Genomic DNA, 17510 nt, shown 5'->3' with positions numbered 1-17510 from the left:
GTTTTTTTTTTTTAGCGTTATTAGTAAACCATCCAAGATGAACGATCCCGGCACAATATTATGTACATTAATATTTGTTTTTGATTCGAGCTCGAGCAAAAAAAAAAATCAGTAATTCCGACTCTCAACAATGAAATGTATCGGTGGATTCGAATGAACAATTATAACATGTCCAGAACATTCTCGGTACATTCCAAGGTTCAATATCTATACTTTCGCGATGACTTTAGAAAAGTCAAAACGGACTTTGATTGATCGTAATCTCGTCTAGTAACTTCTCGTTTCCATTTAAATCATAATCTATCTGTACGAAACGTTTTTCAGTTCAAATACGTTATACGATGCCGAAACCCTGCATTTGTTAAACTGAGAAAAATTATGAATAATTGTGCAAGAATCGTTCGAATTCGAACGCCGCAAACACGAAGCTCATTGCTATAATAATTTACGAGCCATATATAATATATTATCATCGACGGTCATTAATCGATTGATAGATTTTACAAGCGAGCTTAGTAGCATATTGAATTAGAATATAATCGATCAGATTGAATTTCAAAAGTTCTTTATAATATTGAGGTTAATTTAAACATTACAATATTCAAGCAAGTAAATCATTCCCTCTAATTTCGATATAATAAACTAATCTTTAAAAATAAAATTACCCACTTTTTTCAATCATTCTAAGTAAATTTTTTGGTATTCTCATCCTCGCGTATTATCTGCACGTGTGCACACACCTTGCGTTTAAAATCTTTTGAAAGCCGTCAGCGTTCTTATGACTGATATATCTCCAAAATTATTCGGTTGACCGTAAAAACAAGACAATAATAGTAATTCTTGAATGTTTTCGGAGGAGTTGCGCTGAATTCATGATCACGCTCGGTAAACGTCGCAGGTGTTTATCATATTATATTTATCATAATTATCAATTTTACTAGCAGCTTCCCTTCGCTAATATCAAAGTACGGTTTTTTTCGACAATAAGTTGAAAATATATTTAAAAATAATCACATCATCGGTCTACAAAATTTCTGCACTTAGTACTAGAGACGAGGCATTGTTACATTCAGGGAGATGTGCTGTTGCATCGAACAGAGATGCTTTAATCACATAATACAGGTATATACCTATGTTTTTATCGTAAGCAGCGGATTATTTTAAAGATTTTTTACATTTTAACAATTTCATCACTCGCTTCTTCCTTCACAGCAGATAGCTGTCTAAATTTTGTATCGTGCAGTGTTGTTACGCAGTGAAATCAGTAAACCGATGATTGTTGTATTTGTATTCTGTTTATCGCATGACTTCAAGCACCGTTTGCAGGTCACTGCAAAAGTCAATGAGGAATATAAAATAGCGGTGAAATAGGTAATGCGAATATCATCACCATATTGAAATACTGCTCTATCGATCTGTCGGGTATTTCGAGTACAAAACTTACTGCTTGGGAATTTCAATATGACCATTTTTTTTCTCTGCACCTGCGTAGGTGTGTTTCGTGTGCATTGGTTGAAAAATTTGCATGAAGGGCATATGTATAAATAGGCGGTGTCTTGGCGCAGCACTCGGAAAAAAAAAAAAAAAAAAAAAAATGAAAAATAAAAACACGACTCGCAAATGCAACCAACGAAGTATAAAATCTATAACGTATTTACAATGATAATATTAATTAGAATACAAGTTTGTTGTATTACATTATAGTGCTGGAGTGCCGACTGTCTGTGTCACGTTATAATCCACGTCTAAATCTCTTACTGTCTCAATGTCCAAGATTCGCAAGTAAATATGCCAGAAATTTGTTGTAAAGCTGCATTATACCTGTATCGCTACACAGATTAATATGCCTTGGGTGAAAAATTGTGTGAGAATTTTCCAGTACTTTTATCGACATGAATCATTCACTCGTCGAGCGTTGTTTTATCCATATACAGTATATTTTCAGTTACGTTACCCGGTATATGTATAGTATATAGCTATCCATGTAGTATATCATCAAAATTTACATCACGCATTAAATACGGCCATTTGATGGTTACAGTGTTGTATAATGTATATTTCATCATTTATTTAACCATAATAAATATTAGAAAATAGAAACAAAATATGGATTAATTATAAGTTTTTTTCTTCGTTTCTCTGCTTCAGATATTTTACATTAGAAAAAAAAGTATTAAAGTTAATAATCGATTTCCAGATTTTCAATGACATAAGTGTGTGGTGTGTGGTTATTGAATTGGTCACAAAATTCTCATGACCTTTCTTTCAATTCGGTAATGTAATCGAACTGTAGGATATATAATTATGTACAATTGTAACACCGTGATTTTGATACAATTACGCCAGCGTTTTTTTTTTTTTGTTTTTTTTTCCTCATCTTTGTGACTTAATATTGTATATATGCTGCATATTATGTGTGAGCGTGATCGGTATGTATGAAATCAAATTTGAGTAGACGGGTACGTGGGCTTAAAATTGTCACATGATTTTCACCACCTTTGTACATTGTTAAGTTTAGAGGGAGAACACTGAACACAGACAGTTTGGATTTGTATTTTGTACTTTACATTTTGGGGAGGGCTGTAGTATTATATATATATTATACATACTTGGTGCTGTAATATAATAATTATCATACTATTTTACAACTTACTCTATTGCATGTACGACATTAATGCATTTACATAGTTTTTTTCTACTCAGACTTATAGGTTAATGAAATGATATTATTTTACGAAATCTCAAGCTTCAATATTTATGTTCATCAATTTAACATAGCGAACATAATATTTATGTAACAGTGAATAGGTACTCAGATTCAACTAATACGTTCCGCACTGTGTAACTTTTACAGTAACTGGATATCAAATTTAAATTACGATACAAACATTCTGTAAATACTCATCTGATTATTGTATTTCAATAATACAACACAAGTCTGTGAAAATGTTGCAGGAATTTCAAAATTTTTTACACTTTGTGAAAACCGAATTGAGCAAAAACTTAATTTCGTCGACATAGGTACTTGTACAGTTTATGAGAAATTGATGAAAAAAAATAACTTGGTGATTCCGCGAAAATACGCCGACTGAGACGTAATTATGATTGCAGATAGATAAAATGTTGATTTACAGTAAATAACAAGTTAGATGTAAGTAGCTATTAGTACACCATGCTTACACGCTAATATTTTTTGTTTTTAAATTAGGTACACTTCTAATTATAACATAATTATAATATTGTATTGTTATTTGTGTACACACACACACACACACACACACACACACACACACACACACGCACGCACGCACGCACGCATGCACGCACGCACACACACACACACAAAATGGGCATCCAGATAGCTTTTAGAAAAATAATAACCAGTCAGTGCACAATAAAGGTACAACCGCACTCAGATCTCGTTTTTCTATTTTATTTCGATTTTTTTTAAAATTATGATTAATTTATTTGAGTTTTAAATGGTAAGTTTTCTTTTCCCTTAATGCTGAATGTTTTTTTTATGTTTTATTTTTGTTTTGTTTAATAAACTTTTTTGGTTTTTTGATTCAATCAGTCGCAGAGTTTGCGATGTAACAGGAGTCACAGTCAGGACTGAGCATGTAATTATACACACTGGCGCTATCTGGGAATTACTATACAATCGTCTCATATTATGTAGATGATGATACCGATAGTAGTGATGATAAGGATGACGGTAATTGTAATAAAAATAAAATAATGGTCATAAAAATAAAATGATAATAATAATATAATCAAATTATTAATAATAATAGTAATAATAATATATTATAACATTGCAGTCTTATAGTGAGCCAGTAAAATCGATGGCAACGATCCATTATTTCGATAACAGATTAATCCTTGATTTTTTTCCCTTTATTCACATGTTATTACTATTTATTATTCCCCATTGCGGGAAATATATCGTTCACTTTGATAAACTGTTGAATAGACGACAGACTTATAAAACGGTTTGTAGGTACCTGTTTCCGGGTTAGCCGGATATTTTATGAGGTTAAGTTTTCGTACCAAATTTTTTCAAGTAAGTATAAATATAATGTATTTACAAATTCAGGGTATATCGTGGAATTACGGACGTAGATTGACAGCGCAAGTATGTCCAACGACTTTCATGCATCCATTGGGGTTTAATTCAGGATTACGAAAAAAGAATGCCATTTGCCATCAGTTCATTTTATGCGTTTACGTACCATTGTAACCACGATGCACCTATCTTTTTATCTGCATATTAATAATATCCTTGCAACAATGCGGTTGCTTTGTCATTCCAATCCGACATGCGCTCGTGGGTTTGATTTTGCTGTTACTAGATATCTACTATTCGATGTAAGAATTCACGAGACACGATCAATCGCCGTTAACGATCCGGATGGTAATTAATTTTTTTTTTTCCGCTTTAATGACAAAAACTGAAAGAGCGAACGCTTTCATTATTGCTATGAAGCTTAGAAACTCAAAAATCATTCACAAGCAAAGGATAGAAAATTCTGTACCGTTTCGGGCAATGATAAGAGTAACTCTACCATATTGAAGATGTATAGGCCTATAATAATTACAATGCCTACGTTGATATTTTACATCTATAATCGGTCAATTCTATATTTATACTCAAATTTCCGGTGCAGACGATTGTTTGTTTCTTTATCTACAAATGTTATTCTCAAATCAAACTGCACTGTATATATATATACTTAGAGTGTTTCAAAAAACCGACGTTTTTTTTTTTTTCGATGAACATTGAAAAATCTTCCGAGTGTCCCTCAAACATGACCTCGGTAAAATATGAGCTCTTAATATTGGTATTTAGAGGTGGCGATTCTCAATTTTCTATTTCCCATTTAAATAACATGGGAAAAATTTTTTAAAAAATTTAGAATTTTATTGCTCGAAAACGAATCAGTGTGAAGATATAAACAAAACATGTTCTTGTAGGAAATTTTACGCTCTACAAGAAAGGTCTGAATAAAGATTTGCGCAAGGTAAGTCGTTTCGGAGTTATCAGGCCTCAAACATCGAACCGTTTGAAATAATGATGTTATTAATTTATAAATGCTACAAAACTGACTCATATCGTTGATTAATGAAAGTTATTAATTAACATTTCATTGGAAGTCTATCGTATTAATTTTAAAATCAATAATATTGTGTATTTAAGTGATATGAGTCAGTTTTGTAGCATTTATAAATTAACAACATCATTATTTCAAACGGTTCGATGTTTGAGGCCTGATAACTCCGAAACGACTTACCTTACGCAAATCTTTATTCAGATCTTTTTTGTAGAGCGTAAAATTTCCTACAAGAATATGTTTTGTTTATATCTTCACACTGATTCGTTTTCGAGCAATAAAATTCTAAATTTTTTAAAAATTGAGAATCGCCACCTCTAAATATCAATATTAAGAGCTCATATTATACCGAGGTCATTTTTGAGGGACACTCGGAAGATTTTTCAATGTTCTTCGAAAAAAAAAAAAAATAGTCGGTTTTTTATTATACACGCGTATATCTTCCAGTTGCATTCCGTACGCGTCATGGCAATTTCGCACTGCAGTCGTGAATTACTTGTTGCTTAAATTATTGGTGGATAGGAAATGTGTAGCAGGGGAGCGGGGGGGGGGGGGGGGGGGGAGGTGTCTGAGTTCATTTCAGATTACCAAAGAAATGTGAGCAAACTTTGCTGCAGCGTTAATTAAAATAACATTCTTCTTCATTCATTCTCACACTCCGATGTTTTGCTGCACATTGACCTGCAAGTTATAATGATCTTGTTGAAGCGTTATCAGCATTTGTTTGGTCTCGTTATGCTCAGCCTGAAACATAATAATTTTTCGAAAATGTTAAATTACTGTTCAGAATTATATAATTTTGTGGTCTGCTTACCTCTATTTGTTTCAAGTTTTTTCTTTGAGCCAGTAGTGCGGGGTTATCCAAGTCACGCTTCAGTACGCTCAATTGGGATTCTCTGAGAGCTATGCTTTGTTCCAGTTGAAACTGCGTCTTTCGGATTTCTTCGTTCACAGCTTGCTGTAACAGAACGCAAAGAAAAAGAAATCAATTTATTCATGGGTTTTTATTACATGTGATGTGTAATCGCTTGGATAAGTGATGTGATACGTGCGATACTCACATTGCAGGCTGTAAATTCGTTAATGTGTGCCTCGTCAATGGTTTCTGAAACAATAAATTTCAAGAAAAAAATCTAAGTAAGGAATGACGACTGTTGGCGTTTGTGTTTTTCTCTTAAAATATTCTGATTATCAAATTTTCACACTTTGGCAGCTATTACAGTTGGGTCTTTGCGACAAAACTGTACACGTTTTTTCATAGGCCTTATAAACCATGGAAAACAGTACCGTGCAAAGATTATTAACCTTAAGTTTGTGTTTTAAGTATCAGAGTAGAAAAAGTGCTTCCTCTAATTTAAGAGCTCATGCAAACACCAGAGACACATAATTTGCAGTTGAACATGCTGGATTGTTGTAAGAGAAAAAGAAAAACGAAATGAAACATATTGCGGCACTAACTGTTCATTCTTTACATTGTGTTGTAATCTAAAATCATTTTACTCGTCAACTATTCAATATTGGTATGTATAAGCAGGCAGTATCAGGTAACGCCTTGGGGAATATACAATCGCATCCTTACACCAAAGAGCATGAACATTAGCATAAAATCACTAGTAGAGTTTGCAGTGCAAGACAGTAATTGTGTTTCAGAAGTTTCAACGATTATGAGAAAGATTTTTCATGTATCGTTGGTCAGGTTTTGTCATAAAATTTCATACTATGCAGCAATTTGCACCGAGGTACCCAATGTGTTACTCTACAGATTAGTGAAAGTTCTAAACACTTTTCAAACTTACTTTCATTACACACCACTGACTGTAGGTCTTCAAAATTTGTCTTCATAAGATCTACAAACATGCCAGATAGAATACGAGTTAGCAGTTGTCATCTCTCGACACACAAATCAAATTGTTTTTATATGTTGATTTTTTTTTTGTTTTCTATTTTGTTTTTTTTTTTTTGGCTTTAGGAAGAAGAAATTGAGGTCGAACTGATACTACACATTCAGATGGTTTCAGATTCGCTTCAGGTACAACGGACGATTATAGAATTGAAGGTAGATGTTTTTTGGTCGGTAGGAACATTGATTGGAGATTGGTGCTAACAGTGTTGTGTAGGTACGTGCAGTCATTTTATTTATTAAAAATTTTTTATTTAATTTTGTTTTTACGTGACACTACTGTGGTACCTGTGTCAACGTCCAAGCTCGGGCTCAAGACGTCTCCCGAGTAATCATCGTGAAACTCATTAATCTGATAGCCCGTTACCGACGAACATGAGAACCCGGTGTTCGACTGCTGATAACCGTCGATCGAGGGCAAACACGATGCGGTCGCCAATTCTCTCGATAATCCCGCATCCGATTCCAGAACAATATCACCGATCAAGTTTGCTTCGCTGCTTAATTCGCCTAATTCGTTGTCGTCGAGCCTTGGAATCAGAGGCGATCCGACGGTTGGATAGTAATTAATATCTTCGTTGCTCAGCACGAAATCGTTACTGCTCGACGCCGAGCCCATTTTGTTAGTTTTTCTCTTCGAGACGGAGACGGGCACCTCCTCGATGCTTCTCGACCTTTTTCTCGTGTACTGTGTCTCGTCGAAATTACTGCCAGAGTATTTTCGCGCAGAGTCTGGTCTTATGCAACGATTGTTCGACGAACTATTCGCATCCCGGACTGCCTCGTGTGTTCTGTGTGACGCTGTTCCTGTGCTTTTCGTCCGAATCGTCTTGTTGCACTTGTCCATCTGCACCTTTCCTACTGCGCCATGAGTAGCCCTTCTACGAGACACCCGTTTTTCTCGTACATTATCGGATATTCTAGACCCAGCCGCTCCACAGTTCTGCAAACTCAGGTTACGATTGGCATCCGTCATATGAATATTCTTTTCCAAATTCGGCTTCTCCTCCGCAAAACGATCGTCACCGAGTCCCAATACTATGTCCTCCGTTTCACATTCACCCAGTGATTCTTCAGCCGTCGTGTTTGTCTGCGTATACAAAAATGACGTCCGAGTATCATCGATGTCTCTGTCGCATTGCGGCTCGTCGATCGATGCTGAATCAGTCTGTGCCGAACTGTATTCTCTCGTCTCATGACCGTCGGTTAGGACGTGACTCGATTCTTCGTCCGAGGGTGAATTAAGCTGCAGCGATTTCATCCCCATCTTGTGGGCCTGAACAGAGGCCGGTGGCAATTTCGTGGAGTACACCGCAGCTTTGTAGAATTGATTATGCGTTATCGGGGAAGGTGAGACCGAAATACCGGACGCGGGAGACGGCAGGTTACTTATCAATTGTTTCACAGCATCCTCGAGCTGAGCGGGGTCTTCGACCGTCAGTTTCGGATCCGTCCACTGAGAGTCTTGAACCTGTAAGAATACACAAAAGATGTTCTACAATTATCGGAAAAGCAGTTCTGCACGTTGATGAATTTCTTCATTAGATTCCATTTTCCAAAGGATTCAAGCAGAGTTACGCCGTCAGATCTCGTATTGCGATAACATGTTTACTTAGGCATTTTGTATTGATGATCATAAAATGACAGGTTCGTAACATCTGTTATTGGCTCGTAATGTTGAAGGCAAGAGTGGCAGTATCTGAAACAGCCTGGTTCCATTGTCATATTTCTACCGTCCTGCCACAATCTTCCAGTTCTGCGGATAGTCGTAATGAGTCTTTCCTAATGTATTCTCACCCTCGTATCACCCCGTTTTCACAATCAACAACTGACGTCGGACATTAACACTTGGATAATAAATATTTCTGAAACTTACCGGAGGCGTGATCGAACTTGGTAGTGGAATTGCGACTTTAGCCGGACCAGAAACAGTTGCTGAGAATCTGTTTTTCATTTCCCGCACTAGTTCGATGCCTTCTTTTTCCCTATTTTCACAATCGTTCACGGAACAGAGAAAAATTTCTTTGAGATACTGATACAAGGCGGTAAAGCCAGAACTCGTACATTACGTTCATGTATGTGATTTCGCGACCAATACTTACGTAACCAACGTGTTTACGCAGACAAAAGACTCGACGCTTTGCGTAGTCTTGTCGTATTCGAGATAACCATGGGTACGGAGGTAGATGAACTGACCAGTTCTCGATAATAATCTGTAACACGACGAACCAAATCCCTCCCCTCGGTCGTACACTGAAAGATAAAAGATGTGCATCCGTACTTTTAAAATGTTACATATCGACCGACGAGTGATGACAGATCCTTCGATGTTTCGCCTGTAGTTTGACCGAGGAAAAAGAAACGGAAGAAGTAAAATAGCCGTTCTTACTTTGTCGTAACCCGATCATAGTCCATCTGACGTCTTCTTTGTGCATGAACTTGAACGCGCTGAGTCCCGATACCTCCTCTGCCATGTAACCAGCCACGACAGAGATTCTGTGATCGCAGAATATTATGCGCCCATCGATCAGATGCCGCGTCACGTATTCATCCTTCGTTGCCTCGAGCAGAGACAGTTCTGTTATCGTGCGTCGTTTCACGAGCCGTGCGATCCCCACGAAAATTATGTCGTTGCTGGTCCCGTTGATTTCTAGTCAAGTTCAACACCCACCGTTCAACTAACATATCACGTAACAATGGCAGTCATATTTCCGTAATGAGGATGAACGGATATTGAAAGATTGATGAAAAAAGAAACAACAAGACCACACGCGCAAATAGATATATGCGAGTGGTGCAAGTTCGGTTCATTCTAATTATGAAGCATTGAAAGAACAGCTGGGTGAACGAGGTGCTTCGAATTCTCACTTCGTGTGTCAACTGATCCGTTTAATTCTTTTTCCTCCATGCTTATGAATTTGCAGAAGCTACTGATGTATAATACTGCGGTAACTTGGACTCCCAATGAGGAATATTTCGTTTAATAACATCGAATTGCATTAATCTGGCGAAAAAATAGCGTATTTGGATATTATTTGACAATTTTTATGAAAAATAAGCCAGGTGTTTTGTAGTCCTGGCCTCAATGCCAATGGCACTCGAAGTCGAACGAAGGCCACTTAAACAAATTGTTTTAATCAACCGAATATAAAATAGGACACATCGCAGCATCGTTCAGAAATATGAGACCCGAATGAAAAGCGCCTACAGTTCATCCCGGTACGCAGTAATAACTGCGTGCGTCGTTATTATTTTCCCGTTGAAAAAAAAATGGTCCCTCGGTATTTCCCTGCCAGAATAAACGTCAATTGACACGAAAGAAGAACCCGGGATAGGGTGCAAAACGGGTGTCCGTAAATCGTCCGAAAGTTTCTCACCTCGAGGTCTCGATCGATTATTATTGGTGTTGTTCGATTGGTTCCCACATGCGTCCGCAAGCCTGAGAAGCCCGGATATCTGCAGGCACTCGTACTGTCCGTGATCCCTCTTGTTCAGGGCTTTCTGTGACATCCGTATGCTGAAGCTCCGGCGTTGTTCGGTAAACTGTTTTTCCGTCTTCGGGGATTGCGACTCCTCGGATGAGTTCGAGGTCTCGTCGTTCGCCTGTATCGCGTTCGAGGTAGAAGTTTGGGTTTCGTCTGGAGTCAGTCCGCTCCGTAATTCGGCGTAATCTTCGGGGCATACAAAGGTGTACAACGACTGGCCCAGCAGCTCGTGCTGTAACGCAAAATAGAAACGAACTATGACGATCGGAAATATAATTTGTAAGAGTCATGCAAACGTTTGTACTATCGTTACTTTTCAAGTCTTACTCGAAGGGAATACGGTCGTTTGACTGAAAATTCATGTTCGAAGGTATGCAACTTGAATGCAGCCATTGCGAAACAGGTTTGAGCTATCGTTTAACCCTTCGTGGGCCACCTTACAGAAACAATTCGTCCTAGGCTATTTTTGACCCACTCAGTGGCGAGCAAAAATTCAAAAAAGAAATTGAGGTAACTAGTTTGAGGTTTTTTTTTTGATGTTCCGGCGTTGAGAGTAACGAAATACTTAGTCACGCGATAAATGAAAATTAATAAACTTTCAAGAAATCGAGAGGAGCGAGCATTTCAGAGAAAGTACGAGTGGACGTCCATTCGTCCTGGGTGGCCAACGAAGGGTTAAGCGAGGATAAAGTGACAAGAAGGTGACTTCGCTACTGTAAAACTGTCTCTTTTCTCATACGACACGGAACGGTCAAGGGAAGGTTTCCGATATATTTCGTGAACGGAGGTTGTATGGCACGTGGTTATACGGCTCGTGCAGGCACATAAGCCAACGCGTTGGCGACATCGTGCCTCATTTTCTCTGCGGGGCACCTCTTTCACCCCACATGAATATAACTTGATTGCACTTAAAAACAGCGAAAACAAGCCAGTCCCTCCACCTCCTCATCCTCATCCTCATCCTCATCCTCATTTCCATTCCCATTCCCGGCCTCATCTTTAATCGTTTCGCTGAGCATGCCAAGGCTCGAAAGCTCACTGGGTACACGTAACGCGTGTATCAGGTCGCCATGAGGTGCGCACGAAGAGCCCTGACATCGGGGTCACTATCAGGGAACGATCATCGTCAGAGTGATCCGTTTTTTCCAGCTTTCAATTGGGTACTAATAGTAGCCTGACTGTTACCCTCAATGCGACAGTTAATCCCAGAACGTACCGACGGCATTATGAAAGAACGCGACATCTCAGATTGTGCTAGAAAAAGATGACATCTCAAATTGTGAAAGAATAACGTGACATCGTGACTGAGGTAAAATTTTTCATCGATGCGTCACTGGAATTATGGGTGCACGAATTATACGGCATTGGAATTTTGGCTGTACGAACTATAAGAAGCATTTTTTTCCGATAGATTCAATAAATGTTTCAATCATTTTTTCATTCATTCATCCCCCATAATGAGTTTGATTTTATGTAAATGTTGTCGACCATTCTGTAAGCCCAACGTAAGGTTTTGCGTAAATAGCATTCCAATTCCGTAATGTACATAATTTTTGTTTTCATTTCGTCAATTGAAAAATTCAATGAAAATAACATATTAAAATTGAAGAATATTTGTTTCTTCGATTCGTTGTGAAAGTTTCTGGTTTCTCATCATGAAGGTTAAATGAACGAGAAAATGCTTGAAACAATTATTAAATCTATCGGAAAAAAATGCTTCGTATAGTTCGTACAGCCAAAATTCCAATGCCGTATCAATGAAAAATTTTGCCTCGGTCGAGATGTCACGTTCTTCTCTCACAATTTCAGATATGACCTTCTTCTCGAAAGAATCTGAGATGTCACGTTTTTTTAGCACAATTTAAGATGTTACGTTCTTTCATACTGCCCTCGATACGTGGATGCGTATAATCTACGCATATACATATATACAGACGACGTATATTGTCAATTTGTAAAAGGGCGTCTGGCACTCTAAACGTACCTTTACTCGAATTCGAGGGCCGTAACACCTACTTTTGGCATTTCAATCCCTTGCAACGTTTTTCTTTATCCGATGACGCCAATTATAGAAGAAAAGTAAGCCAAAGTTTCACTCGCTATTTTCTATCGCAGTTTGTGTTACATCCAATAACGACACTGAGTTTGCGATCTCAACCGATCCCCTACAGTGTTACATTATACAAGTATACAGATCAAATTAGAGGTATTGTTCAGCTTTCTTAGCGGCAAGCCAAGATCTTAATATTTTTTTATTTTTTACTTTACGGTCCAAATAAACAATACGTGTAGCTGATTTGTTGCGCGGCCGTTTTCATGCTGGCAGACAAAAATTTGACTAAAAATTGTCTGATAATTTCTTTCAGTTTCTTGCTGCACATTTAAACTGCGTTCAAAGATACAAGCAATGCCGGAAGAAAAATGATGAAACGTAGAAAACCTGGTCGACACCTCCGTTCTTGGATAATCGTGTATTAAAAACGTATAATGTGACAGGGACCGAATTTTATTTTCGGCGATAGCTGCAACATGTTCGTTTTTCAAAAGCAAAAAACTAAATTTATCGAGGATAACGGAGGCTAAGAATTCATCCGCGAACACGAAGAACGAAAAACCAATATCCACGCGTGACCGAATATTTACCAATTGAGTCTTTATTGCAGGTTTAAGCAGGTAAAAGCTACAGTGGTAATAAAACTCGACAAGTTTGCTAATTAATTCGTATCTCTTTATAAACAGCCGATTATTATAGCAGCGCAATCCGGTCACGCGTGGGACTGAGGCTATACGGGATGTTTTGCCAGATTTTATTTCCGTCTGCACGATGTATTTGTTTTTTTTTTTTTTTTTTCATTCAATTCACGTGTAAACGGCGTGACATCTGATTTAGGTCAAAATAAATTCTGCAGTAAAATTGGCCATGCGATGAAATAACTATTCTACTGCAGATTTTGTAAAATGATCGAATTTTCTTATATATATTTTATTTATATTACATATATATCATATATATATCATATATATATATATATATATATATATATATATATATATATATATATATATATATATATATATTTAACGACACGTGCAGAGTAAAGCTCTCAGCGACAAAGGAAATTGACGTGACAACACGGGATGGATGTGAAGAGGAAGAAGGTAAGAAATTCAAGCCGACTAGGCTTTTTTCCCTTCTCTTTACCTTCTTATCCACCTGCTCTCTCTCGGCGACGCGAGACTAGCTATGCACACACGTGTGCTTCTCTTATTCTCTCACGGATAGTAGAAGAAGACGTGTTGTTGGCAACACCCACGCTGGCATAAATGGGAAAATAAGCGCCGAAAGACTGTTTATCCCTGGCGAACGTATGATTATAATTAATTCATAAATTTTCCTTTTCTCACTCGCCAATTACACACGTATCGAATTCATTTTGGGCAAACGATTTTCAACCTTTCAAAAATCCTAACGTCAGAGATATCCTTTTCTATCAATCACGCTGAAATCTGATCTTCGACAATGCACGCGGCAATACCGAACGAAAAAACCTGTCTTACTTTCGCCAAAAACCAAACAACGATACGTATGTCCTGGGTTATCGTTGCCATGAGAAAATACAATATCTATGGTCCTACGTAGGTTGAAATTCTTATCGACGAACATCTTCTGCACGTCCGGTGTCCCAAGAATATTAATGCTATGATTCGTTGACACGTGTTGGGATCATTAACGAAGTTGCCTTCTCAAAGCTTGCTTATATATTAGTGATTACGTGACATTACTTATAACCTGTTCCGAGAAAGTCGTATTTCTGAATACAACAAATTCTCTAATTCAACCTGATTCACTAGATCTGAAAGGGGGAAAAAAAAAACACAACAAAAACAAACACAATAAACGCTTTTCTTTGACAAAAGAAAAGGAAAGATAAAAATGAAAGAAAATAAAAGAAAAAAACTACATTCTACGGTGGAAGCAAAAAAAATTATTCCAGCACCCACCAGTGACTTTGAAAACATATGGGTTGTAGATGTCTTTCATCTCTAGAGACATATAATATTAGAATCACCAAGACGAATACGTAAAAGTGACGACGCATGATTCTTTCACCGGCAGGCATATGATTGTGTACATTGAGAAATACGTGGAAGAAAAGTTTACGTTGCTCCTCCCGTCCCGTTTCCATTGTCTCTTTAATTTTCATTTGCATTATTTTTTTTATTTTTCTTATTTTTTTTATTCCTCTCAGCCGCACCAACGATTGCAAGGGCAAACAAGGAGACGTCTGCAGACACGGTGCCAGATGAAACGTTGCCATGGGAGCGAGTGTCTCGACGTTGCATACGCGTGCAGCGATTGATCGATAGAAAAATTTCTCTTCCCCTTTGCATTTGCTTTACTAGCCTGGATCCCGTCCATTATACCTAACACCGATACTTACATATATCAAGGTGCCCCGTAAAAAAATTAGCCGATTCGAGGTTTCCAGCCGCGATTAAATTTCATTCCAAGCGTCGCTTCGGAAACTTTCGACTAATCGCAAAATAATGAAGAGAGAGAGAGAAAAAAAAAAAATCAACAAATGGTAATGGAAAAATTATATGTACATATTCACCTGCGCGTGGCCAAGCTGATCCTCGACTTGTCGACTGATGTAGACGATTTTCCCCGACGTCGTGACCACGAGGAAAAACCCAGCGTTTGCGACCACGTTCTGTCGATGAGAAAATCGGCGTTTGTTACCTTGTTTTTTTTTTTTTAAATCTTCATCTACTTTTTCAAAATTTCTTTCTGCAAAGCTTCTATAGGCTCGTTGCTCCAAGCCTCGGATTACGATCGACATAAACGTGATTTAGGCAAGGGCTATAAAAATCAGTTCATTCTGAACTGTTGCCGCGAATCGTCACTGATTATTAAAATTCAACCGTTATTCTAATATCAAACTTTTCACCGAATTCTAATACACACGTGTCTATTTGCACAGATAGAGGTATACGCGTGTTACAACTGTACCTATCTTATACGTGTATGTATGATTGAAAATACTCACTTCGATTATATACTGTTCGAGATCCAAATCGTTGAACTGTTGGGGAAGAAACTTGACCGATCCCGAGCCCAACGCTGCAACAAAACAATACGATAAACCTTTTCTCCAATTGTATGACACGGTCTTAAGATAAGTGTTCCAGTTATCGACCCATTTAGACCCAATTATTGAACCTTATACTTTCCAAAATTATAAATTGCCGGCACAAATTGTGAATTTTTCGATTACCAAAACCAATTCCTAGAGAGTTGGACATTACAAATTTATTTGTTCGCGATTTGAAAACTAACGATCAAACGGATACATCGAAAAAAGGTCAATAACTGGGTAAGGGTCAATAATTGTGACACTCACCCTACATGTACAATGTACGTATCGTATAAAAAGACAGGAAATTTTCTATTCCTTGTACTCGCGTCTTTTCCGCAGTGTTGAGTTTTTCATACACATTTAAACAAAGAGACGATGTAGATTAAAAAAGTATAAGATAGAAGGAATAAATGACGGATGACTAAATAAATAAACAAATAATCAAATAAAAGAACCAAACAGATTCATTGAATAGATTGTATATCCGCATAGATTGATATGACATGACGCCGTGCGGCGCATGTGTAACGTACCAGTTATCGGTGCTCTCGCAAGATTTGACAGCGCGTTTTAACCAATCATAGACGAAGGTCACAAACAAATGCGATTGCGATTAACTGGCGGACAAATTTATCGTACTACTCAAAGTTTACGATTACTTAAGTCCGCCCGCCGCGTGCGTAGTACGCAAGGTCGTGCCTGCGAGTTTTTCTCGCGCTAGATGAGATTGTGCACATATACGTGTGTGTACATATATATATGTGCATATGTATATATACCTGCGCGTAACACCTATGAGCTATATCGCAGGTGCGAATCGATCAGAGAGAGAGTGATAGAAAGAGAGAGAGAGAGAGAGAGAGAACGGGATTGGATGCGAAATAAAAAGGCCTGCAAGTAATTACCGAGCAGTTTGAAAAGCATGTGATAAATAATACATGTAGGGCATTCAACTCAACCGGGTGTTATTTTTTCCGTTCTTAAATCCTTTTTCTACGTGTTATTGAACCAGTCGAGATAGGCGAATTAGCGAAAATAGCGAATTGTTGCAATTTAATCTTCTTCTTGCAGGTACTCGAGCATTTCAAAATTACTTTTACAAGTAAAGAAACGAACGCGTACATGTTTTAAAATATTTTTTCAACTATAACGTAGATTTTTTCGATATACTGCCGTTGCATAAGGTGCGGCAAACGGAACAATAATTTTTAACGTGGAACGTTGTCTTACTGTAATAGGCCCTTAAATATGCTGCCGATAGTCGAAGTATCGATATCTTGTCCATCCGCCTCGAGCTTCCGGCGACAGTCGGCACCAGCGATGCCATCGTCGAGATGTTGGTATTCAAATTGTCCCGACGTTGTTTTTCCGCCATGTTTCGCGATGCTCTCGGATTGCTGCGAACAGAAGTAATTGAAAATCACGAAGGTGTCACGAAGTTCGAGTCGAAGCTGGAAGTGTTAAGGCTACGGGAGAAATTGGGAGTTTTCGACGTCACCGGATGGCAACGATCAAATTTTTACTCCCCTCCGAGCTTTTGCATTTTGCAATTCGAAATTCGCAATATGGTCGAGTCGTTCGGCGCAGCGCTTCCTTCGGACTCGCGTCATCCACGAATGTATCTCGTAATCTGTATCTGTATCTATATCTGTATCTTTACACGAGGTGGCCGTGTGAGTCAACAAGTAACTTTACTAGCGTAAGCGATGATCGGATGGTTGGTTGGTCGTGCGACAAAAATAAGCTCGTGGCGTAGGTCACAAAGACGAATATATTTAAATATCCTCGCCCGTTCTATATCTATCGTAAGAGTTGGGTGTCCGTACATACGTATGTATGCATGTATGCATGCATCTACGTTACGGGCCAAAAT

At 37.9% G+C, this 17510-nt stretch overlaps 1 protein-coding gene across 7 annotated transcripts in view; it reads right to left on the bottom strand.

Annotated features, from left to right (window-relative positions):
• Window positions 1-5427: 5427 nt before the first annotated feature.
• Window positions 5428-17510, bottom strand: part of LOC107220780 — an 81572-nt gene continuing 69489 nt past the window's right edge. For 5 of the 7 annotated variants that reach the window (XM_015659509.2, XM_046733129.1, XM_046733128.1 and 2 more), the window contains 12 exons: window positions 16868-17034; window positions 15548-15621; window positions 15113-15211; window positions 10389-10728; window positions 9401-9661; window positions 9114-9264; window positions 8888-8996; window positions 7300-8482; window positions 6908-6958; window positions 6173-6216; window positions 5926-6069; window positions 5429-5855 (listed from right to left, as the gene is read on the bottom strand). In XM_015659509.2, coding sequence (XP_015514995.2) covers window positions 5763-5855; window positions 5926-6069; window positions 6173-6216; window positions 6908-6958; window positions 7300-8482; window positions 8888-8996; window positions 9114-9264; window positions 9401-9661; window positions 10389-10728; window positions 15113-15211; window positions 15548-15621; window positions 16868-17034 — 2716 coding nt within the window. In that variant the 3' untranslated portion in view covers window positions 5429-5762. Of the gene's footprint in view, window positions 5856-5925; window positions 6070-6172; window positions 6217-6907; window positions 6959-7299; window positions 8483-8887; window positions 8997-9113; window positions 9265-9400; window positions 9662-10388; window positions 10729-15104; window positions 15212-15547; window positions 15622-16867; window positions 17035-17510 lie in introns of all 7 variants that reach the window. The other 2 variants (XM_046733132.1, XM_046733133.1) reach the window with 2 other exon arrangements.

The sequence above is a fragment of the Neodiprion lecontei genome, chromosome 2, assembly GCF_021901455.1.
Source record: "Neodiprion lecontei isolate iyNeoLeco1 chromosome 2, iyNeoLeco1.1, whole genome shotgun sequence".
NCBI classification, from domain to species: Eukaryota; Metazoa; Arthropoda; class Insecta; order Hymenoptera; family Diprionidae; genus Neodiprion; species Neodiprion lecontei.
Note: the sequence above shows the minus strand (reverse complement) of the source record. Positions and strands in the feature narration are given on the sequence as shown.